This window comes from Mobula hypostoma, chromosome 23 (genome assembly GCF_963921235.1).
Source record: "Mobula hypostoma chromosome 23, sMobHyp1.1, whole genome shotgun sequence".
Taxonomy (NCBI): domain Eukaryota; kingdom Metazoa; phylum Chordata; class Chondrichthyes; order Myliobatiformes; family Myliobatidae; genus Mobula; species Mobula hypostoma.
Window position 1 is genome coordinate 39,948,040 of NC_086119.1, and position 25,745 is coordinate 39,973,784.

General features: G+C 42.6%; 1 protein-coding gene across 4 annotated transcripts in view; it reads right to left on the minus strand.

The window, feature by feature from the left end:
* Positions 1-221: 221 nt before the first annotated feature.
* Positions 222-25,745, minus strand: part of LOC134336758 (uncharacterized) — a 40,364-nt gene continuing 14,840 nt past the window's right edge. For all 4 annotated transcript variants that reach the window (XM_063031204.1, XM_063031203.1, XM_063031202.1 and 1 more), the window contains exon 3: positions 222-2,898. In XM_063031204.1, coding sequence (XP_062887274.1) covers positions 2,860-2,898 — 39 coding nt within the window. In that variant the 3' untranslated portion in view covers positions 222-2,859. The remainder of the gene's footprint in view (positions 2,899-25,745) is intronic.

Below are 25,745 nucleotides of genomic sequence, written 5' to 3' on the forward strand. Positions count from 1 at the left end.
CTAATCTGAGGAAAGACATCCTTGCCATAGAGGGAGTACAAAGAAGGTTCACCAGATTGATTCCTGGGATGGCAGGTCTTTCATATGAAGAAAGACTGGATGAACTGGGCTTGTACTCGTTGGAATTTAGAAGATTGAGGGGGGATCTGATTGAAACGTATAAGATCCTAAAGGGATTGGACAGGCTAGATGCGGGAAGATTGTTCCCGATGTTGGGGAGGTCTAGAACGAGGGGTCACAGTTTGAGGATAGAGGGGAAGCCTTTTAGGACCGAGGTTAGGAAAAACTTCTTCACACAGAGAGTGGTGAATCTGTGGAATTCTCTGCCACAGCAAACTGTTGAGGCCAGTTCATTAGCTATGTTTAAAAGGAAGTTAGATATGGCCCTTGTGGCTACAGGGGTCACGGGGTATGGAGGGAAGGCTGGGTTCTGAGTTGGATGATCAGCCATGATCATAATAAATGGCGGTGCAGGCTCGAAGGGCCGAATGGCCTACTCCTGCACCTATTTTCTATGTTTCTATGTTTCTAACCCACATATGGGCAGAGGGTGGTGAATTGTCACAGATGGCTGTAGAGGCCAAGTCATTGTGTATATTTAAAACAGGTGTTAGGTTCTTGATTAGTAAGGGCATCAAAAGTTAATGGGGAGCAGACAGGAGAATGAGGAGGAGAGGAATGATAAAGCCATGAGGGAATGGCCTACTTTTGCTCCAGTGTCTGACAGTCTACAGTCTAAATGATGTGAATGATAACGCTGTGTGGGAGGTTGACTTTTCTGGAGTTTTTGTTTGATTATTCCAGGATGTGAAGATCAAGAAGGCACAAGGAGCACAGGGCTTTTTTTTTGTCGAGAACAGGACAAATTGGTCTGAAGGCACTTGTTTCCATGCTGTATGACATTATGACTCCATAACAATATTCCACTTAGATTTGAAGTCAAGGTTGTTAGTTATTGTGGAAAGGTTTTGCTGTTTAATGATGGCAAAACTGGAAGTGCTTCTTCAAATGCTTCAAAGAAATTCTCGAGATAGGGATGTCAGAAAAAGTTGGGAACTGACTGAATATAAATTTATCAGATGACTCCTGCTACTCGTAAACTGGCAGAGAATTAAAACACTCTCTGGGTGTAATGTAGACAAGGCAGGTGAATCTCTTCTAGGCTTTTCCTTCTCTATTGCCACAAATTTAATGCGTATTTAGTAAAAAATAATTATGTCCACAAGCCTTTGCTGTGGAGAAGTAGAGGAACCCTAAGGAAATTCATGAAGCATCTGATTCCTTGAATACCCTACTGCCAGTTGAAAATATTTACTTAAGGCCAAAAATAATACTGTCATGATTTATAAACTGGGAGAAAAATTATCAGCCGTGGAGGAATATCTGATAGCCTGGGGTTGTTTAGAATCGAGGAAGCCAATCGAAACCTTAATTAGTATCTAAAATATTGTGGGCCTTAGATAGGGAATGAAAGGAGAGAGCCATTTCAGCAATAAGCTTGAAGCTCAGAAAGTAAAGAAATATTTTCACTCTCCAGTCAGGCAAACTCATTGCATGGATTTGGGTGTATTTGCAGAATGCCTCGTTACACTGAAAAAGTATGTAAAAGGGCTTCTTAAGCAGTCCCTCAGGACTGATGACAACTTGCTTCTATTCAGGGTCTGCAAGTTCTGATGAGGCCAAAGCAGGATCCAGGGTACCTAAGTTCAAGTTTATTGTCATTCAACCATATACATGCATGCTGCTAAGTAAAACAAGGTTCCTCTGGACCAAGGTGCACAACACAGTCTATATAACTCACACATGAAGTAATATTACCACAAATAAATTAACAAAAACTAAAATATATTCCAGAAGATTGACATTTAGCATAAGGTGCATTTACAACACAAATCAAAGAGTAAACAGTATAATGTGACTGATACTTCATTCGTGATGAGACGTGGGTGGTGCCAGGGAGTTCAGTAATCCCTTAGGCTGGGGGAAGAAGCTCTTTCCCATCCTGACAGTCCTTGTCCTAATGCTGCAGTACCTCCTCCCTAATGGTGGGGGTCTAAAAGATCACAGGTAAGCATGAGGTGCCCGATAAATTCAGTGAGTGAATATTTTGGGACATGGAGTACCACTTCCATCATTTTTGCTGAGTTTCTCCATGACCGCAATGAAGAAATTTTGGGGAGCCAAAATGTTCTGCTGCAATTTTAGGTGGTGATTGATCAGATTTCCAGAAAGTTCAAGGGTCCTTTTCCTCCTCTTCTGATAATCTCTTTCTGTAACAAAACTTCAACTGGTGGTGTAGCCCATTCATTTAAAGTCACTTGTTTTATTTAGAAGAAGCTGGAGCTGCTGGCCTGGAAGAGGAAACTGATTCTGCCTCTGGACCTAGAGATTTTTCTGAAACAGCATTGTTAGTACTCGTCCAGTGCTTCGAGTTGCTGTTGTAGATAGATCATGTCTGTCAAGCATACAAGACAGTGGGGATCACTGTTACCTAGTAGTGTATGACCTTTGCCCCAGGTTTGAGGACTGGAGCTTCAATCACCCTTTTCCTCTGAAACCCAAAATCTGTGCTGGTGCAATGGAAACAACCATGAAAGTCTCCCTTTGCAAAGTGGTGCTTTCTGAGACCTGGGATGTGCTTTCACATCGACCAAGGTTTCTTCATGATCATTTATTTTTGGGGGGCAGTGTTGGTAGAGGGTGGTAAATGTAATATTTATATCGCGGATTGATTCAGTGTCTGGAACCCTGGCCTCTGACATGTATACATGCAAATGTTGTCAGTGCATTGCAGCTCAATGACTGAGGATAGAATGACCTTGAACTTGGCTTTGGAATGAAGGTGGGTTGAACAGTTTCCTAGTCATCCCCTCTAGTAGGAAGCTTGTTGAAGATGAGCTGCAAAAAAAGAAAGAGTAGAGAGTTGGAACAATGACAAAATCTGGCTTGACCCTGATCTTTGGTGGACCTGTTGCTTAGAATAATGGTTTGCATGCCATCATATACCAGATGTACAAAGGAAATACATTTTAGAGGGAAAATCAATCTGAGAGAGATACTCCACAATTTGTCTCAGCTGATTAGGACTATTACTATGATACTACAAACTGAGACTTGAGAAGTGAGATTTCACTAGAGATGTCTTTCTCAACCAGAATGGACAAATGGTCAAATGCCATTTCATTGCCACATGTTTCTATAACTCCATTAAGATCTTTTGAACCTGTGCCAGCTCTCTGTAACCTCAGTGATCTTAACATAATTGCCATTCCTTGAGGCAATGTGTAAATACACATAACCAAGTATCATTGCAAGGGTTACTATGGTAATTGCAACTGCTTAAATCTGTGAGTAGCTAAGTTAGTTTGCTATTAACATGGAAGTGATTTCTCTGAAATTCAAGTCACATTCTACCTTACCACAGTTCCCAAACAGCAACAGTGATTCAGAAGTAATTTATTGGCTGTGAAAAGTAATATTAATGCTCTCTGTAGTCTCGGATTGTCCTTGGGTGAAAGTCACAGAGAGTATATCAATTATTTTTCTTGCTCTTCAAATGGCAGGCAATTTTTTACAGGTTCTTCCTCATGCAGTGCTGACACCAGTTTTTGGTTTAGTCTCCCTTTCTGCTGAATCACTTTGGCCCCACACTTTTGCAACTTTATCTAAGCTTCTCAAAACTCCACTGTTCCCACTTTATCTGCTCTATCTTTCCTTCAGTCCTTCACTCTCTATGCCATTATTGTCCAGCGTTCAAGAGCAGGTAAATAATCGTCCAAAATTTAGTGTTCGGAGTGAGAGGTATTGGGGCAAAGAAGAGGTTCCAATATTCCATGTAAGCACTGTGAGGAAAGATACAAATTGTGGAAGGGCCTGGGAGGTGTCACTGGCAATGAGTTAGGTCACAGCAGAAATACCAGTTTTGAGGTTTTTAGGAATGATGGTGAAGGAATGTATCATGTACATGCACGGTTTTGTACAACGTGATTTCAATAAAAGATCTTTTGTATCAAAAATGCAGCAGTTGTGTTTGTTTCCTAATGCCTTTTCTCACTGCAAAAAGATGGTGAGTATTTTTTTTCTGAAGGATAGAAAGTTTTCATTATTTGTAACATTTATGAAAAGGGTGGACTCCTATGGATTGCAAGTCAATTATTGATTCAGTTCATAACAACCTTTGATATACCTTTTGAATAATTACATAATCTGTTATTTCAATGAAGACTTCTGGCAAGTTTAAACAGATAGGTTAACTTGTGTGAAAAACAGCAAAGAAAAACAGGAATGTGTAACACACAAGGTGCTGTAGAAAGTCAGCAAATCAGGGTGCATCTATGGAGGGAGATAGACTGGAAAGCTAGAGAGGAGAGAGATGGTATGGGAAGGGGGATCAAGAGCTGGCAGGTGATTGGTGAGGAAGGGTGTTGCTGGGCAATGAAGGAGGATATGAGAGCGGGAATGATGTCAGTAGATGGAAGAGTTGAAGAAGATTGAATTTGACAGGAGAGGATTGAATAAGATTGAATCTGATAGGAGAGGGCTGAAGAAGGTTGGATCTGATAGGAGAGGGCTGAAGAAGATTGAATCTGATAGGTGGGGAGGGGAACTTGTAGAAACACTGTGTTGGTTATGGGCAGACAGAGAGTAGAGAAGGAAAGGGAGAGGGTGATAGGGATCAAGAGTAAAGAGAAGAAAGGGTCAGAGGAGGAGCAATTGCAGGCATGAACATTGAATTTCAGACTTCCAATAACATTGATCAGGAGCTAGAGCCACCCCAGATTTAAGATAAAGCGCTTGAGAAACTATGAAGTGTATAAGAGCAGACAATGGCTAACCAGGTTAAAAAATGCTCAAAAACCTGTTACTGAAGACATGGTTGGGTGACTACATGTTTGTTTGGTATCCACTTTGCAAAAAAAAACTCAATTGACGATGAAGTGTTGAATTATAAAGGTTACAACAGGGTCAGAATTCACAGAACTCATACTAATGACAGATTTAAGCCTCTCATTGGATCATGCACAATGATCGACTGTCGTGTTGTGCTTTGTTCTGCAACTTCAGCTGCTTTGCTGTTGCCTGCATTCTCTTTGCCTTTTCTGTTGTTTCCCAAGTGTAGAGTTCCGCTCTTCATCTCTTCACTCAACGCCTAAAGTTCTGGCTCTGGTTCTGGCAGAGCTTTGCACTGAAGAGAGAAACAGGGTACTTAAAATTTCATGATGATATTTTGCTGAATAAATAGTAATGACTTGCAGTGTGTGGGTGTGTGAGATGGGAAGGTAACTTGCAATGGAAGAACTAGAGGTACTTATATTCTAACTAAACATTCCAGATTATGTTTCAAGTCTGAAAGGAGTGTCCTCATCATTTGAGTTCCTTTTAAAAATGATATAATTCTTTAGAATATTAGTAAATAAAGGTACTGGCTGTTGTGTTATTGACACGTGCTAGTAAGGAAGATCCCACAATGGTGAAATTGGGTATTACAAGAGACCTTGATAGTACTAGATGGCAATGGAGAGACCTGACTTTTCTGCTGATTCCGGATCACTCTTCATTGCTACCCAATATCAAAAGAACCCAGATTATTATCCAGAGACTCAACATCACCATTGTGAGAAAACGGATTACCATTCAGATATAATAGATCACTATCAAGACTTTAAATTGTTATCTAGAGATAGCAGATTGTGAAAGTCAAGAAACTGCAGATACTGATAATCTGAAATAAAAACACCGAAATGGTTAAAAAAAATTCAGGCAACGTATGTGGAAAGAGAAACAGTTATGGTTTCAGGCCAAAGTCCCTACAGAACTGCAAAAGAGAAAACACAGTAGTGTATTGGTTAGCACAACGCTTTACAATACAAACAATCCAGGTTCATTTCCTGCCACGGCCTGTAAGGAGTTTGTACATTCTCCCCATAACTGTGTGGGTTTCCTCCAAGTGCTCTGGTTTCCTCCCACAGTCCAAAGATGTACCGGTTGGTAGGTTACATGGCCACCGTAAATTATCCCATGATTAAGATAGGATTAAATCAGGGGGTTGCTGGGCAGTGTGGCTCGAGAGGCCGGAAGGGAACATTTTGTGCTGTAACTCAATAAATAAAATAAATAAGTTTCTATAAATAACGGTGAAGGTGGAGAAGGTAATGGCAGAACAAAGAGAATTATGTGATAGATTGAAATGACGTAGCTATTAAGGAGTAGTTAAGCTCCTTTCATTTGCACAATGAGTCGCTAATGTTGTTAAGTCCAGGTAGTATTGCAGAGTCAGTATCAGGAGTGCAGGGGTCATGTATCTATTTTTTGTCTGTATAGTGTGTTGGGGTGTGGTAGCAAAAGAGTATAGTTACATTTTCACGCTTGGCGTTAGTTACTTAGGTTAGCCAGAAGGAATGAGCCACAGAAAATGTTATTACTTTGTTAACTGCGAATTAGTTAGGCAAACTTCGCTTAAGTCGCTAACTTCACATATTGGAACACTAATTAAACTTAGTATCGCATAGTTATATTGCTTATTGGAATTCTTAGTTATGCTGATTTAAATGCTAAGATCATTACATCATTAAGTTAGTTTTTTATCGCTACAAGATTGTTCTTTGCTGGTTTCATAATAAAGGATCAACGTATCTTTTCGATGTGAAAAATTCGTTATTTGGAAGCGTTTCGCACTATGTCGATTACCCTTTGTCTCTCAGCAGCTTTTGAATACTTTCAAGTTACTGCTGCAAGGAGACTTAAGATCCCGATCCAAATCCAACAGATCATTATCCTGAGTCACAACATCACTATCTAGAAACAGCAAATCAATGCTTAACACAATAGCTTGCCTTCCAGAAACTGTAGGTCTCTGTCCAGGGGTACTAGTTCACAACCCAGGGACACAAGATCACTCTCTAGGTCACCAATCACATTGCTCTCTGGAACATTAGATTGCAGAAGGACATCAGAAATGTCCTTTTTCAAAACATCAGAGATGTCCTTCTTCTTCAAAGAACTGCATTTCTCTTCCTCCAACATTGATGCTCCGCTCAGCCGCCACTCCTCCATTTGCCCTCATCCCAGCTTCCCACCGCCTTAACAAGGATAGAGTTCCTCTTCTCCTCACTGTGCCTCTGCACCCAACAAGCCATTCTCCACAACTTACGTCACCTTCAATGAAATCCTACCACCTAACACATCTTTACCTCCCCCCGCCCCCACCAACTCTCTGCTTTCCACAGAGACCACTCTCTCTGTGATTCCCTTGTCCAATCATCCCTCTCCATGAGTCTCCCTCCTGGCGCATATCCCTGCAAGTGTCAGAAATGCTACACCTGCCCATTCATCTTCTCCCTTACCTCCATTCAGGGCTGCAAACAGTCCTTCCAGGTGAGGCAACACTTTACCTTCGAATCTGTTGGGGTCGTCAATTGTATCTGGCGCTCCTGATGTGGCCTCCTCTACATTGGTGAGACCCACCGTAAACTGTGGGATTGCTTTGTCGAACACCTCTGTTCCATCCACCAAAAGCAGAATTTCCTAGTGGCCAACCATTTTAATTCTTATCCCCATTCCCATTCTGACAGGAGCAACACTTCATATTCCGCCTAGGTAGCCTCCAGCATGATGGCATGAATATAGATTTCTATATTCTTTTTCTGTTTCTTTTTCTTCACCCCCTTCCCTCTTCCTCTGTTCCCCACTCCAGCCTCTTACCTCTTCTCCTCACCTGCTTATCACCTCTCCCTGGTGCCCTTCCTTCTTCCCTTTCTCCTATGATACACTCTCCTCTCCTAACAGATTCTTTCTTCTCCAGCCCTTAACCTTTCCCACCCGCCTGGCTTCACCTATCACCTTCTAGCTAGTCTTCCTTCCCCTCCCCCCACCTTTTTATTCTGGTGTTATCCCTCTTCCTTTCCAGTCCTGAAGAAGGATCTCATCCCGAAACATCGATGGTTTATTCATTTCCGTAGATAACTCCCAGACCTGCTCAGTGCCTTCACCATTTTGTGTGTGTGTTGCTTTGGATTTCCAGCATCTGCAGAATCTCTTGTGTTGCAGAATTTGACCATAAGACCATAAGACAAAGGAGCAGAAGTTGGCCATTCGGCCCGTCGAGTCTGCTCTTTCATTTTATCATGAGCTGATCCATTCTCCCATTTAGTCCCACTCCCCCGCCTTCTCACCATAACCTTTGATGCCCTGGCATCAAATTTGAGAACACTTCAGATCCTTGTTCAGACTCAATCATGATCAAGGAACTCTAGTTCACTAATTATAACACCTGACCACTGACCAAGTATGACCGAGTAATTTGGAGGAGTTCCAGGGATCGGAAGCGACAGTCTAGACATGTTATCTCAGAACTCCTGAAAGAGGGTTTGATAAAACAAAGGTAGAGTGAGCGAGTTATCTGCAAGTTGCAGACTATTACTGGTGGGTTCCCACATAGATTAGCACCAGGCCTTCAGATTAATACAATCCATATAAATGATTTAGAATAAAGGTAATTGTTATGTTATACGTTTGAACTATTTGATGATACACAAGATAGGAAACTGAGTTGTGAGGAAGACAAAGAACTGTAACATCTGTCAGCGAGTGACAGCTAACCCACTTTCATTCTTTGATGCAATTCACCCTATGAGTGAGTTACACATGCACCCCGCGTTAACGAATGATGGATTCCTTCCGTGCCATTGTTGTGTATCAACTTACGCAGACTTTATTCCTTGATCTCTATCCAACTACTTGATGGATATAGATTATTTGAAACTTATGAAATTGTTCTGGGGGTGAATTCTGAGTTTCACATTGATATGAAGTTGTTTCAGGGTTTGATGAAATGTGTCACACTTGATGACATACTTTTGGCATGGAAATCTCTGATTGTATCAAAGTCTGAGGTTTCAACTTCTCTGGTATTCTTGCAAGTTTTGCAGCCAACCAGAACACAAAGGATGGCAGCCACACACAGTGAAGATCACATTTTCCCTTTACCTCTTTGGCATGTTTTTTTTTAAATGGGGCTGCATTTTGTCTGGCCTGGGTAGAAGTTCTTTAGGATCTAGTAAGTCTTTCAGGCAATCAGCCTGCTAACAACATAGCAGTGACTCATGTGATACCCCACAAAAATATGCATCCTGAGACTGAACACTTGTTAGGGAACAAATGTTTAGTTAGGGAACTCAGCAGTATCATTTCAAGGCACTTTCGTTACATAAATTTATAAAGGCACAAGATCCCTCTAAATGGGTCTGATCCAATTTCAAGACAGTTGTGTTTTTCTTTTATTTGCAGTAAATATCCTCACATTTTACTGTACTTCACCCTTAACCTTACATTTAAATTTATGTAAGGGAAGTGCCCTGATATGTCACTGTGTGTGACTGCTCTTCCCTGCCCTCCAGTTTGACACATACCTGGGGAAAGCACATCTGTGCACTGATAGAGAACGTTCTTAATGCAGAAAGAGGTCAATGTTCGTATTACTGTGACCTAGCCATGAAAACTTCAAGCAGAGAGGAGACTGCACTCAGTAATAAGAGAGTTCTTATTGTCCGCTCCATGCTGTATATCTTGTGTGACATTCAGTCCTACTGTTCTGAGATGTGGCTGGAGCGAGATTCAGCTAGGTAAGGTCTTGAGGCTTACAATGCACAGTTTCTAGCCATCCTTTGTGTTCTGGTTGGCTGCAAAACTTGCAAGAATACCAGAGAAGTCGAAACCTCAGACTTTGATACAATCAGAGATTTCCATGCCAAAAGTATGTCATCAAGTGTGACACATTTCATCAAACCCTGAAACAACTTCATATTAATGTGAAACTCAGAATTCACCCCCAGAACAATTTCATAAGTTTCAAATAATCTATATCCATCAGGTAGTTGGATAGAGATCAAGGAATAAAGTCTGCGTAAGTTGATACACAACAATGGCACAGAAGGAATCCATCATTCGTTAACGCGGGGTGCATGTGTAACTCACTCATAGAGTGAATTGCATTAAAGAGTGAAAGTGGGTTAGCTGTCGCTCACTGACAGAGGCTGTGATATTACAGCATAAAGGATAAATTGTGGCAGTCGATGAGGGAGACTGTGGCACTCAGCAGGGAAGAAGTCGATTGATAATGTGGTGTGGAGGGGGCAAAGATTGACTCACTAATAAAGGAGACAGTGTCACTCACTGACAGCGAGACCATATCATTTGCTTTCAACAGTATAAACTGATTGACATACAGTATCCTGAATGTGCACCGCAACCTCTGATCATGTATTAAACCGTTAAGTTGAGCATTCTCCCCCAAGAAGTCAACCTGACTGGGCTGTGCCTTCCGTCTTTGGAACATGGAGTAGGAATCAATGGAAGTAAATAACAAATTCCTCCAAAATGTTAACTCTACATTTTACTCAATGAGATTAAGATCTAGCCATCTTTCACCATGTACCAGTTCCTGTGATCCTAGTTCCCACCGTTCCACCACTCCCCATGCCCATAATTCCCACCACTCACCGGGATCGCAGTTCCCTTAGTCCAACCACTCCCCATATCCCAGTTCTCCTTAGTCCCACCACTCCCCATATTCCAGTTCTCCTTGGTCCCACCACTCCCCATGCCCCAGTTCCCATAGTGCCACCACTCACTGGGATCGCAGTTCCCACAGTCTCAACAATCCCCGTGCTCCAGTTCCCTTTGCTTCAATACTCCCAATGCCCCAGTTCCTGTGGTTCCACCACTCACTGTGATCCCAGTTCCCGTGATTCCCACCACTCACCAGATCCCTAGTTCCCTTGGTCCTATCACTCACTAGGATCCCAGTTCCCACACTCTCACCAATCCCCATGTCCCACTTCCCGCAGTCCCACCATTCCCCATGCCCTAGTCACTGGGATCCCAGTTCCTGTGGGACAACCACTCCCCATGTCCCAGTTCCTGCAATCCCACCATTCCTCATGCCCCAGTTGCCATTGTCCCAATACTCCCAATGCCCCAGTTCCTGTGGTCCCACCACTCACTGGGATCCCAGTTCCCCTGGTCCCACTACTCCCCATGCCCTAGTTCCCATGGTCCCACTACTCCCCACATCCCAGTTCCCATGGTCCCACCACTCACTGAGACCCCAGTTCCTGTGATCCCATCACAGGCCAGATTTCCTGTTCCCATGGCCCAAATACTCCCCACACCTCGGTTCCCATTGATTCCCACCTCTCGCCACGTCCCCAGTTACCAAGGTTCCACCACTCGCTGGACCCCAATTCCCATGATTCCCACCGCTTCTTACGTCCTCTGATCCACAGACCAACCTGTCACCAGTGCCCCAGTTCCCGTGGTCCCACTAGTTGCCAGCGCCCCAGTTCCCATGATTCCATCACTCACAGAATCCCTAGTTCCCATGGTCTCACCACTTGCTGGATCCCCAGTTCCTATCGTCCCTCCACTCATTAAATGTCAGTTCCCGTTGATCTTATCTACAATTGGTATGTACACAATATTGTTGAGGATTGCCCTCTCACTTAATTCTGGGGGGGCAGGGTCTAACAACTTACAATTTAGCAAATGTTGAGGCTGTTTCTTGGAACCATGAATATGACCTTGCGGGTAAAAAGCATGTTCCCACTTTCCTAATTTGTGAGAGAGGAACAGGTGAACTCCAACCTCCCCCTTAAAACATAAACGAGCAACATCACCCTTTGGTAACATGGCTGCAGTCTGCAATTATTGCTGGAATTTCACCTTGCCGTGTAACCGGGTGAAATTAGCACACTAGAGCTAAAGATATGATCAAGTGAAACATATGTGGCAATAGATGTGAAATTTGAATTTCCTGTGTTGCCGTGGTGTTCCTGATGTGAAGGGGAATTTCCACCATCAAGAGATATGAAGGTGACCTTTACAAGGTGTGGGGACCAAGGAGAAAATGACTAGCCGGATGACTATTGTGTCTGCAGTAGGATTATTAGTAAGTTCACGGGGTGTGAGATTTCCCTAACCCCTCCCCCAAACGGGCTGTGGTACACGTATGGGTCACTGGTGTCACTTCATCAGGGAGATGAAGCTTAATGACTGTTTTTGTGCTTGGGTGTGACAACTGGACGTGCTGCTTTTGTTCAACAGAGCGCAGTTAACCATTTTAGGACTGCACTTCTCTGCCACATGCCCATTTGATCCCAAGGATTGTAAAGCTGTGGTTCACTGCAGTTTTCATAAATAGAATAAAACTACCAGGAAAATAACACAATATATATGTATTTTGACTGAAAATGAAAACAAATGTCTGGACAATTTCAATCATTTTAACATCAACTGAGTAAACCTGGTGAACATTGATTCTCCTAAGACTCCTCCTTCCCTTTCTAAGGGAATTAAATCCTTGCTCAGACTCAGCCCCACAGCTACTGGCCTTCCTCCAGATATCCAGTCTGTGAGCATACTTAGATTTCCTAATTACTTTTCCAATCAGAAAGATTTGCATTTATCTGGGGCATTTTATTATAGGCAATCCCAGTGGCAGCTAATGATTCTTTTTATGTGGTATCCGTCACAGGGCATGCGGCAGCTAATTTTTGGAACATGAATGAATAAGTGTGATGGTGAATAGAAAATTTGTTTCAGGTGAAGCATGAAAGAGGCAGCAGCTCAGACAAAAGGAAGAGCGCTCTGCTCTTCTTCAAAATAATACCACAGTCTCAGGAGAGAGAGCTGATCTTGTATTAAAGTCTCATTCAACATATCAAGCATGCAGACACAGACATTTCAAAGAGGGATGGTTTGATAGAGATTAGAATATGGAACAGTACAGCACAGGAACAGGCCCTTTGGCCCACAATGTTCTGATGAACCAGCTAAAAGGTAAATTAAAAAGAAACAAAAACAAATCCCTCCTACCTACATTATGTCCATATCCCTCCATCTTCCTCATATTCATGTAGTGTCTCTTAAAAGCCTCTAATGTATTTACCACCATACCAGGCAGCGCATTCCAGGCATCTACACTCTCTGAGTAAAAAAAAACCCCTCACATCCCCTTTGAACCTACCGCCTTTCACTTTCAATGCATGCCCTCTGGTATTAGACATTTCTACCCTGGGAAAAAGATATTCCCTGTCTAGTCTATCTATGCCTCTCATAATCTTATAAAACTCTATCAGATCTTCCCTCAGCCTCCACTGCTCCAGAGAAAACAACCCAAGTTTATCCAGCATCTCATTTGTGTTGGGCACGTGGCCAAGTGGTTAAGGCATTTGTCTAGGATCTGAAGGTCGCCAGTTCGAGCCTCAGCTGTGGCAGCATGTTTGTTCCCTTGAGCAAGGCACTTAATCACACATTGCTCTAGTCTCTGTGCGAGGAGTGGTGCCCCACACAGACTTCCAACCTGCACCTTGTAAGGTATGAAAATGCCTGACGCAGACCTCTCATGGTCTGAGTCGACGTTCCCTCCCCTCCCTCATTAAACCACATGCCCTCTAAACTAGGCAGTATCCTAGCAAACCTCTTCTGCACCCTCTCCAAATCCTCAACACCCTTCCTATAGTCAACATAAACGCTGGCTCCATTGTCATCCTTAATCGAACATCTATCACAGCAAAAGGCAAAAGTCAGTTTATAGTGTGGAGTTACTGGCACAGCAGTAATAGAAAAGTGAATTAAAAATGTTTGATTTGATGGGGGTAGTATAAAGTGGTGGAGAGTTGTAAGTGAAATACTCAGCCCAATCAATTTTTGTTCTCTTTTCATAGATTGTTTAAGTTAGTATTTGGGGATTGCAACATGAATATTTTGCAGATTGCACTCAAGTGAAGATTCAAACCATATGCTGGATGAACTCAATAGTCATGCAGCATCTGTGGATGGAAATTTTGTGTTGAATCCCGCATCAAGTCAAGACTTTATCAACAGTGAAGAGAACAAGAGTAGAGTTTTTTTAATACAAAGAGAGATGGAAATAGGTATCTAATGGTTAATGCATATTGAAAAATAAAAGACTGAACAGCACTTGATGGGAAGAATTTGAAGACTGCAGATGAACTGAACATGGTAAAAGTGCATAATGCCTTGAAAGTTAATATATTGGCAATGCCCTTTTTCAGAGAAAATAAGATATTTGAGCCAAGTGGTACAGGATGACACTGGAGGTGAGAAAGTATAACCAGATGGAGAGATGTGAAATAATTAGACTGTTTTCACTAGACTGGAAAAGGCAGTTGAATATTCTTTAGAATCGTTTTTCTTAAATTATTTGATTTTGTTTGGGGGGGGAGCAATTTCTGGATGGGGAAAATAATATTTCATCTACAAATTAGTTACTGGTGAAAATCCAAGTAGGAGAGAAGCTGGTGTTGGTAAAGGGGATCTTTCAGCACAGGTAGAGGCCATTAAACATGTTGGGATGCAGGAGAAATGTGTATCATTTTTAGTTTCACAGTGTCGGTAAGAGTTTGGGCACTGGGTTCTGGGTGGGGTTGATATATTACATTGTAACTATGAATGTTTAAAATATATCTCATTGTAATGAATTTATTAATGTTTGTGTTCACATTTAATAAAATTCATGCCAAAATGATGTCACAAAGACAAAGCTTGATGTTCAAGGCTGTTTATATTTTCCTAACTAATCTTGAGGAGGAATTCCAGTCAATGGCTTTTGTTTGAGGCAGCCCCATCACTCATAAGATGTCTGTATTTGCACAAGAAAAGGATGCTACAGTCAGCTCAAACAGTCACCTGCTGCTCTCTTAGTTGCTAAAGGCTGTAAATTGTGCTATCTACAAGCAAGCAATTTGTTTGCAATTTCTCTTCCTTTACTTCAGGATATTGGTTGTTGGATGGGAGCCTAAAGTTACGCCTCGTTGATGAAAGTGAAATGACGGTAGCAGATGGGGCGGTGAAGGCAGGGCTCTACTCGAATCTAATCCCTTTAATCAGATAGACAAGTGGGCTTGATGCAAATGTAATTGGACGAGTGGAAATATGGGGCATGATTGGGCTTTTGAATGACTGAAAATTATCAAGAAAAGCATTATAATTTCACCCTCTTCCCTACCGTTTCAGCAATAGCCCTCATAAACATTCTGCATATACGTAAATCCACGCCAAACAGATCGCAGCCCTGGCACAAAGAAAGTGAAACTGAGGCATTGGGACATCCATAAAACAGGTAAAAACAAGAGGGAACATTAATTTTATGTAACGTCAAACAAGAAGTGCAAAAGATAAATTGGCACACAATGTTTTGAAAGTCAATTCCTTGTTTTTTTCCATCATGTTCTTATTGTTACCTATCTAGAGTTCAAGTTTCATCTACATGAAACACTGTCGTAGGAAAGCAAAATCCATCATCAGAGATCCTCCCCACCCAGGCTGTGCTCTTTTCTCACTGCTGCCATCAGGTGGAAGGTACAAGAGCCTCAGGACTCGCACGACCAGGTTCAAGAACAGTTACTACCCCTCAACCATCAGGCTCTTGAACAAAAGGGATAACTATACTCACTTCCCCATCCATTGAGATGTTCCCACAATCAATGATCTCACTTCAAGGACACTTTATCTTGTTATTTCATGTTCTTGTTATTTATTGCTACTTATTTATATTTGCATTTGCACAGTTTATTGTCTTGTGCACTCTACTTGATCTTTCATTGATCCTGTTGTAGTTACTTTTCTATAGATTTGCTGAGTGTACAATCTCAGGGTTGTAGGTGGCGACATATATGTACTCTGGTAATAAAATTTACTTTGAAATTTGAAGTGATGGCAACAACAATGAGACAGGTAAGTTTGAGTGCTGAGATTCTTCAAAGATACGTTGTGCTGGAGCGGGGCATTACAACAAGCCCAACTCGCACTGATGGCAACGGCTAATGCTGAATGAGGGGGCCAAAGGAAAGAGGAAGGACTGTGACCACCCCCCCCAGTGCAATAATGGGGATAGTCGGCCATTGTTGGTTAGCAACAGTATGAGCTAGGCTTAGAATGAGAAATAAAATTATTATACATTCTAATTATTTATAGCAGACAAGGTTGAATAGGACGAGTGTAAAGAACCTCCATATTAATCACTCCAAATTCAGTATAACCAGCTGATCTTCACACCCAAAATGAAAATGCTGGAAAGCAGGTCAGGTAGTACTGTGGAAAATGAAATGTTTTGAGTCAGGACCTTTCATTAGAACTCTTTCAGCATTGCAGTTTTTTTGATTGTCTCAGTGAATTTTAAAATTCCATAAAGCCCAGGTATCATCTGACTCCTTTACTCTTTGCAACACTCCATGGAGGGTAGAGAGCCTCTAGTCGAAAACTGCATTGATATGTCAAAGTCAATTGCCTTATGGACAAGATCTGTCTTGCCACTGGATCCAGATGGGAATTGGGAAGACAGAGTGAGGCTGATGCTGCGCAACTCTCCCTCACTTAAATCCAAATCATGCGCTAGTCTCGACACCATCATAATGGTGTCGAAGTCCTCATCGACGTCAATGATGAATGAACAACCATGGACAAGCTGCAATGAAAAACTGCAACAGCATCACAGGCACATAGAATGATATAAGCAGCACTCACAAGAAAATAATATAAATTAAGCATAACGCACACTATTTTGCAAGAAAGAACACAATCAAAACAAATGTATATGTGTTTTGGTGCAAAGTGATCAGTGTTGCTAAATCTAGTGACTAGGTGTATACCAGCTGGTTCAAGATTGAATGGTTGAATTTACTTTGGAAGTGCTGCCCATTGTGGTCATATGGCTCCCATTTAAGCCCACAAAGAAAGAACGAGCACATCAATGAGGCTATAGATGAATGCTTGGGAAATTAGCCTGAGAAACAGGGAGTACTGTACTGTACCTTAATCACCATAAAGCCTGTTGAGATGCCACCTGCTGGCTAGTAATGACACAGTAGATTCAAAGCATACAGCCTACAGTAATGCTTGGAAGTTTCATTCTATGGTGCTCTTTCTTTCATCATAATGCAATTGAAAATTGATTCTTCTGTTGCAAATTGAAAAATGGCTGTATCTACTGTTAAATCATTTTGCAGGCACTAATTGTTGTGATATCCACATCAGTGCATGTGTGAGGATGGCATTCTCCAAGATGGACTCCTCTTGAAATTTTGAAAAGGAACTTCAAACACATTATTCAGGGGATGCCCAGAACTGGTACTGGCTGGGCAATGTGGATATAAAACTGCATTGCCAAACTGGGAGATCAGAGGATGAGTGAAGCACTTACAAAAATCCTTGGAATTCACAACAAAATAATAGCACACTGCCCTTCATTGCTCATTCAGGGCAGCATTGTGGCGTAATGGAGAGTACAATGTTTTACAGTACTGATGACCTAGGTTCATTTCCTACCACTGTCTGTAAGGACTTTGTACGTTGTCCTGTGGCCACGTGGGTTTCCTCCGGGTGCTCCAGTTTCCTCCCACAGCCCAAAGACCTACTGGTTGATAGGTTAATTGGTCATTGTAGATTGCCCTGTGATTAGGCTAGGGCTAAATCAGGGGTTGCTGGGCAGCACGACTTGAAGGGCTGGAGGGGGCTATTCTGTGCTATATCTCAATAAATAAATAAAAGATAAATAACTAAAATTCTCTAATCTGCCAGTCATGATCCTGGCCAACCTGCCAACAATTTTATGCTCTCCTTTGTGCCTTCTGAACTTGCTTCCCCACCAACGTAGGCAAGAGAGAGTTACAATGGCACCCAGTGGCGACTCCTTCATGTTCATTTACGGAAACAGCTTAACTTCTACCTTTGATGTCTCTCTTTTTCCTCAGTCTTCGGTTCTTTGCAGTGGTGGGACCTATTCCTCAGGTTCACGACCGGCCACTTTTCAATATGTCAAGGACACGGCCTAGAAAGCGAGTGTACCTTCAGCATTCTGAGGTTTCGCAGCCCTGTGCACAGGTTGATTCTAGCCGCTGCCACTAACTGAAGCATTGCATCAGAAAACAGAACATTGGGAACTGTCAGATGCTCTGTATTTGGCGAATCATGTGCGCGCACTCTCTCTCTCTCATTGGAGGGGGAGAGTTTGTTGCCAAGTCTCTGAGCAGAAAACTCGGGGGGAAAAAAGCAGTGCAACAGACTTTTAACACTGTAAATCAAAGAATTGTCTTATTATGTCTCCCTTCTCGCTGTGAGAGTGGAGGCTTCTTTTTTCCTTTACTAGGGAGAGAGAGAAAGCCTGCAGCATGTCGAATTGTCAGGTGAATGATTAGTTTTTGTTATACTGCAGATCATGGCCTTTATGAGGGCCTTTGCTATTGCATGTTTGGTGGGTGGAGGATGCTGATGCTCTTTTGTGGAAGTGTGCGGGGTTGGGGAGGGCCTTTGTTTTGCTACTGCTTGTGTGTGTGAGAGGGAAATAGGGGGTCTTTGGGGTTCTAACATTTTAAGTGTCACTCATTCTTTGGAGCACTTCTGTTTTTGTGGATGTCTGTGAAGAACAAGAATTTCAGGACATATGTATATTGCATACATTTCTCGGACATTAACTGGAACTATTGAACCAACCCAACCCACCATTACCTGAGAGAATATTCTGGAATGTTGTACTCCCCACAATAAGCTCCTGGCTGTGATCAACAAGGTGCCCTCGATCTACAATGACTACCACCATTCCTTGTCCCTGTTCCCAACACAACATTATGCAAGTCACACTCGTGATCTCAGCTCAACACCCTCCCAGCTTTGGCAGTGGAGGATCAGGTGGCACATATTCGCCTGCCAAAAGCACAATGCCTTGTCTTTTACCATTCTGCTTTGGGCTACAATTACAACTGGTTCCATGCACTTTGGCCAATGTGCATAGCATCCTTCCAGTCCATCGTTTGAGTGCACTGGAACTTCTCAGCAAACCTCTAGTGGGCAGCACTGTACTTGAAGCTGCCAAGCTGAAAGCTGAGAGCACATCAACTTGCATTAATAAAAGACAGGTTAACTTTTCAGGTTTGACAAGTAATTCTGCCATTTTATATTATATGAAAGGTTTGCACTCAATGCAGGTATGTGCTGTCTGTAAGGTATAAATTAATTAAATACACATCCTCATAGTTCAAAACATTTTACTCTTCAACAGATTTTTTTAAGCTTCTCAGAAATAAATCAGGCAAGTATAGTTTGAATAGTGGTTTTCACTTCTGTTCAATAGTGCTGAATGCAGTTGAGCTTGTAAGAACTTCCGGGAGATGCAGCAAGAGCTGAGGCCAAGGCACCAGGATTCACTCTGATTTACAGGAAGAAGGGGGAGTGTCTACCAATTGTAACCAAAGATTCCATAGTGGTGGTGGAAGTAGGGGAAATAGAGTTCCATTTGTGATTTGAGGATGATATGCTGTAGTCATGATAGCAGGTGCTGAGCAACTCCAAAACAGGTCTCAAAGCTCTACGCTTCTTTTTGGATTCCAGACCTAATCAGTTCCCCTCTACCACCACTCTGCTCCGTCGAGCGGAATTAGTCCTTACTCTTAATAATTTCTCCTTTTGCTCCTCCCATTTCCTCCAAACTAAAGGTGTAGCTATGGGCACCCATATGGGTCCTAGCTATGCCTGCCTTTTTGTTGGGTTTGTGGAACAATCTATGTTCCGTGCCTATTCTGGTATCTGTCCCCCACTTTTCCTTCGCTACATCGACGACTGCATTGGCGCTGCTTCCTGCACGCATGCAGAACTCGTTGACTTTATTAACTTTGCCTCCAACTTTCACCCTGCCCTCAAGTTTACCTGGTCCATTTCTGACACCTCCCTCCCCTTTCTAGATCTTTCTGTCTCTGTCTCTGGAGACAGCTTATCCACTGATGTCTACTATAAGCCTACTGACTCTCACAGCTATCTGGACTATTCCTCTCCTCACCTTGCCTCTTGCAAAAACACCATCCCCTTCTCGCAATTCCTCCGTCTCCACCGCATCTGCTCTCAGGATGAGGCTTTTCATTCTAGGACGAGGGAGATGTCTTCATTTTTTAAAGAAAGGGGCTCCCCTTCCTCCACGATCAACTCTGCTCTTAAACGCATCTCCCCCATTTCACGTACATCTGCTCTCACTCCATCCTCCCACCACCCCACTAGGAATAGGGTTCTCCTGGTCCTCACCTACCACCCCACCAGCCTCCGGGTCCAACATATTATTCTCCGTACCTTCCGCCACCTCCAAAGGGATCCCACCACTAAGCACATCTTTCCCTCCCCCCCCTCTGCATTCCGCAGGGATCGCTCCCTACACAACTCCCTTGTCCATTCGTCCCCCCCATCCCTCCCCACTGATCTCCCTCCTGGCACTTATCCGTGTAAGCGGAACAAGTGCTACACATGCCCTTACACTTCCTCCCTTACCACCATTCAGGGCCCCAAACAGTCCTTCCAGGTGAGGCATCACTTCACCTGTGAGTCGACTGGGGTGATATACTGCGTCCGGTGCTCCCGATGTGGCCTTTTATATATTGGTGAGACCCGACGCAGACTGGGAGACTGCTTTGCTGAACATCTACGCTCTGTCCGCCAGAGAAAGCAGGATCTCCCAGTGGCCACACATTTTAATTCCACATCCCATTCCCATTCTGACATGTCTATCCACGGCCTCCTCTACTGTAAAGACGAAGCCACACTCAGGTTGGAGGAACAACACCTTATATTCCGTCTGGGTAGCCTCCAACCTGATGGCATGAACATCGACTTCTCTAACTTCCGCTAAGGCCCCACCTCCCCCTCGTACCCCATCTGTTACTCATTTTTATGCACACCTTCTTTCTCTCACTCTCCTTTTTCTCCCTCTGTCCCTCTGAATATACCTCTTGCCCATCCTCTGGGTCACCCCCCCCGTCTTTCTTCCCGAACCTCCTGTCCCATGATCCTCTCGTATCCCCTTTTGCCTATCACCTGTCCAGCTCTCGGCTCTATCCCTCCCCCTCCTGTCTTCTCCTATCATTTTGCATCTCCCCCTCCCCCTCCAGCTTTCAAATCCCTTACTCACTCTTCCTTCAGTTAGTCCTGACGAAGGGTCTAGGCCTGAAACGTCGACTGCGCCTCTTCCTATAGATGCTGCTTGGCCTGCTGTGTTCACCAGCAACTTTGATGTATGTTGCTTGAATTTCCAGCATCTGCAGAATTCCTGTTGTTTGCGTCCAAAACAGCAAAAGTCATAGTTCAAAAGGATTCTATTAATGTAGACAGAAAGAGGGAAGGAGTCTTGCAAACAGATTACATGGGCAAAAGAACTAGGTGCAGGGATTGATCGTACAGTCCTTAAGCTGACACCACTATTGAATAAGATCATGATTGATTTAATCTTTAGCCTTTATTCCATTTTGTTGTTTGATCCCAACAAATCTCAATTGCCCTACATCAAAAATTCTTTCAATCCCAATCTTTAAAAAACTAAATGAGAGAAGAAATTTTATTTTCAGTTTTAAGAGTTTGAGTGTCTGTCCTGAGAACGTACTCCCTATTTCCCTACTCCTTCATCAGAAGAAACATCGATTTTGTAAAGTCACTTCAGCACTTATGTTTCAATGAGATCAGCTCTCATTCTTTCCTAACAAGATAAGCCCCTCATCCCCAGGGCAAAGAATTAATATACATTTGGAAAGGCAGGGACTGAACAAGAAGTCAGCACAGCTTTACTGCTGGGAAATACTGTCAAAACATTTTTTGAGTATTTTGAATCAGCAACAAAATATCTTGACGTGGGCCAGGCAGTCAATATAATCTGAATGGACTTCACAAAAGTTTTTGGAAAAAGTCTCAGATGGAAGGCTAGTCCAAAAGGTTTAGTGCCCATGAGATCCAAAGCAAGTTGTCAAATTGGATCCCAAATTGTATTGATAATAAGGAATAGAAGGTGCTGGTAGAGTACTGCTTTTCTAATCAGAAGCCTGCAACCAGTGATGTATCACAGGAAATGTTATTGAGACCATATTATTTCCTACATGCTTGATGACTTGGATGTGAATCTAGGTGTGCCCAGTAAGTTTGCAAATACTACAAAAATATTAGCATCATTGATACTGAGGAGTATAGCATTGGACTATATGATTAGCTGTTAAATTGTGTAGAGCAAATTACAGTGAAATTTAATCTTGATAATGTAGGATGTTGGGAAATGGTGGTGCTAAGTCTTGAGGAACAGTGGGACCTTGGTGTCCAAGTCCATAGATCTCTGAAGGTGACAGACCAGGTTAAAAGATGGTGAAGAAGGCATGTAAAATGCACGTTTTCATTAGCCAGGGCATTGAATTTAAAAGCCTGGAGGGCTTGGATACAACCTTGTAAACCATTGGTTAGGCCATGGCATGAGTACTGTGTGCAGTTCGAGTCATTACAGTATAGTAAAGATGTGAATACATTGACAAAGGTGCCGAGGAGATTCATCTCAGCAGATTGTTTGGGATGGAATACTTACATTTAGAGAGGAGTCTGGATAGTTTAGAATTGTTTATAGGGAGCAGATGAGGATGAGGGGGAACCTGACAACGATATACAAAATTAAGAAGTGGGTAGATAGTAGGAAAGTGGAGACATAAAAGACTGCAGATGCTGAAATCGGGAGCAAAGAAACAAACTGTTGGTGGAACTCAACAGATCAGGCATCATCTGTGAAGGGAAAAGTCAAGATCCTGAAAAATTGAGGGGAGAAAGAGGAGAAGGGAAAATTATGGAGCAAGAGACAGCATGTGATAAGTGGATCTAGATGAGGAGGAAAGAGTGGGAGCAGTGACAGAAGATGAGAGTTGATAGGCAGAGGCACGAAAGGGACCACAAATGTTGGAATCTGATAGGAAGTGAAGGTTGAGCATGGAACCAAATAAGGGAGGTGGGATGAGCCAATGGGAACAGTACAGGGTGGGGCCCAGTGGGAGGGATATTTAGATGATGGGTAGATGGAGTGGGTGAAAGTGAGGAAAGAAACAGGGTGACAGGGGGCTGGGTAGATCAGGAGAGAGACAAGGGATAGAGGGGGAGCAGGTTACCAGACAATGGAGATTTCAATTTTCATGCCATTGAGTTGCAGAATATCAGGTGTTTTTTCCTCTTTCTATTGAGTCTCATCCTGGCAGCAGAGGATGCTGAAGACAGCTGATGTAGGAATGTGGAAGGGAATTAAGATGATCAGAAAGCAGAAGCATCAGAAAGCCATGGTGGATGGAGGACATGTGCTCAATAGAGGGGTTGCCTCCTTTGCGTTTGGTCTCACTGATATAGAAAAGGCCACATCGGGAGTAGTGAATGCAAAAACAATGTTGGAGGAGATGCACGTGATTCTCTGTCCCATCTGGAAAGACTATAGAGTACCAAACAATTCTTTGAAGCAAGAACTTCAAACCTGAATGTCTAAATATTCATGTTTAGAAATGGACAGCATTGGTTTAAAGTGAAGACTAAGGAGGTTAGAGGGATTGTGAGGACATCCCACCCTCCACCTCACCACCACATTAAAGGGCATTTACAATCTGTAACACGTTGCCTGCCTGAGAAAATAATAAAGCCTAATAACTACTATTATTATTATTATTCCTCCTCCTCCTCCTCGTCGGCAATTAGCTTCAAGGTGTGTTACCACCACCTTCTGAACTGGAATATGGCTCAAGATAGCTGAATCCTATATAGAAGTCAGATATTCTTTCTCAACATTTACAAAGTATTTCAATGAGCACAAATTTCTGAGAACTGTCACAGCAATTGACTTGTAAACAAACCTGGCATTCACTAGGAAGCGAGTAGTGGCCAGAATTTTACAGTCCACGATGATCTGTCTGTCTGTCTGTGGTGCTAATCTCCCAAGGTCATATTTACATTTTTGAGTATTGCAGAGGGAATATTCTGAATGGCTGGGGCCTCGGTATGTAAATCCCCTATGTGTTGGGTAGGGGATACTGTGATATGATGTATCCTACCATGTGAAACAACGTGGTCAACTTTGATCTCCCTCAGCTGTTGAAATCGCTGGAGATGTACTCTCATAATTTCAGAGCTGCTCTGTCACAGGTTGTCACAGCAGATTGACCACCATTGATAATGATAAGTTGCTGCAAGTTTGCACTCTGCTGCAGGACTCCATAAAGCATGCAAATTTGAAATGCAGCCTAGAAAATGGAAGGTAACAAACACCAGCAAATTTACAAAAAACATCACATACATATTTGCAGAAATCCCAAACTTACACAATACCCTTGCAAAGTCCAGTCCAATGTAAAAGATTCTGAATTTGTGAAGAGAACTTTTTACATCAGTACGTAGCAAGCCTAACAAGTGAGGTCTTGAATTTTAGAGACTGAAACTGAGCATGTGGAAGTAGAGTCAATTAGGGAGTACCGGGTACTGTTGGAGCCTGTGATCTATATTTTGGTGGTGTGCTTTCGGGCCGATCGAGCGATATGGCGCTTTTCTGTCCCCGAGGTTCTGTAAGGTTTTAAGCGATGTGTGCGGCCTGGAGACAGGGTGCGAGCTCATGATGGACCCCATTTCTCATCAATCTCACTGATTGAGGCATCAAGGAAGTTACAGGAATCATTGAGGCAAGTGAGTGCTCGGCACTGCCTACCAGGCCCTGGCGCGCTGCTGCCGGAGGAAGGTGTCCGTGTGTGACCGTTTCTCTCTCCTTCTCGTTTGCTACTCCGAGAGGAAGGTCCCTGCTTCTGAACGGTCCTTTTCTCCCTCTCATGCATTGCTGCCAGTTCTGGGTCTTGGGCAAGGTTAAATCAACCTGGTTTGTGGATTGGACTCTGTAGTTCATGTTATGATGCGATTCTCGTCATTCCTTTTTTGTTGCTATTTTGTATGATTTTGATCAGGGCAGACTGACTCTGTGGCCTAAAGTTACCAAACAACACAGAGTTAGTTTGAACTGAACTAAGCTGAACTGAATATGCCTGGACTGTTTGATGATTTGTGGTTTGGTGTTTATATTGTGTTTCTTGCTCATTTTTTTTTTGCCATTTGCTCAATTTGTTCCTTTTTTGCATGCTGGGGGTTTGATTTTCTTCTTTGAATGGGTTCCATAGTTTTATTTCTTTGTTTTGTGGCTGTCCGTGAGAAGACAAATTGCAGTGTTGTATACTACATAATGTTTAGATAATAAATGAACTTTGAATCATGGAGTTAATGATCATACATATAGTTAAGAGAAAGCATAAAGTTAGAGCAATAATAAATGTAATAAATTGGAAGTGTCTGACTTTATTTGATTGAAGTATGATTTTATATTAATTCATTGGTCAGAGCAGTGAAAGATATTCAAGACAAAGACAGTGAGCATTTAGGGATATCTAAACCTAGATACTCTGGATATTGAGAAACTTATAGGATGTGAGAAGTCAAAACCAGAAGCTTACGTTAGATACCAAGGGCTCAGCCATTTGAAAGTCCTTGAGAAATATCGAAAGGGGTGAAACTGAATGAGGAATAAATATTATCAATGGCATCAGGGATAACCATACTCCACTTCAGAATAGTGACATGGAATCCCTTATGTTCCCTAGAGACATCCTCAGTTTATATTTCATTTTAAAGAAAAGACTTCTGCCTAAGGCAGCACTTTCTCTAGAATGGCACTGGATTTTTAACTTAGGTTTCTGGACTTGTATCTGAAGTGGCTTTTCATCCCACAGCAAAGATTCAGAAGGTTATATAAGTACATTTCTAAGTGAATCACACTGAACCACACAGGGACCACACAGGAACCACACTGTGTACCCAGTTCACAGCAGAAAAAGTAAATCTCATGGTATTGAATGTCAGCAGTGTACTCAGCCACTGTT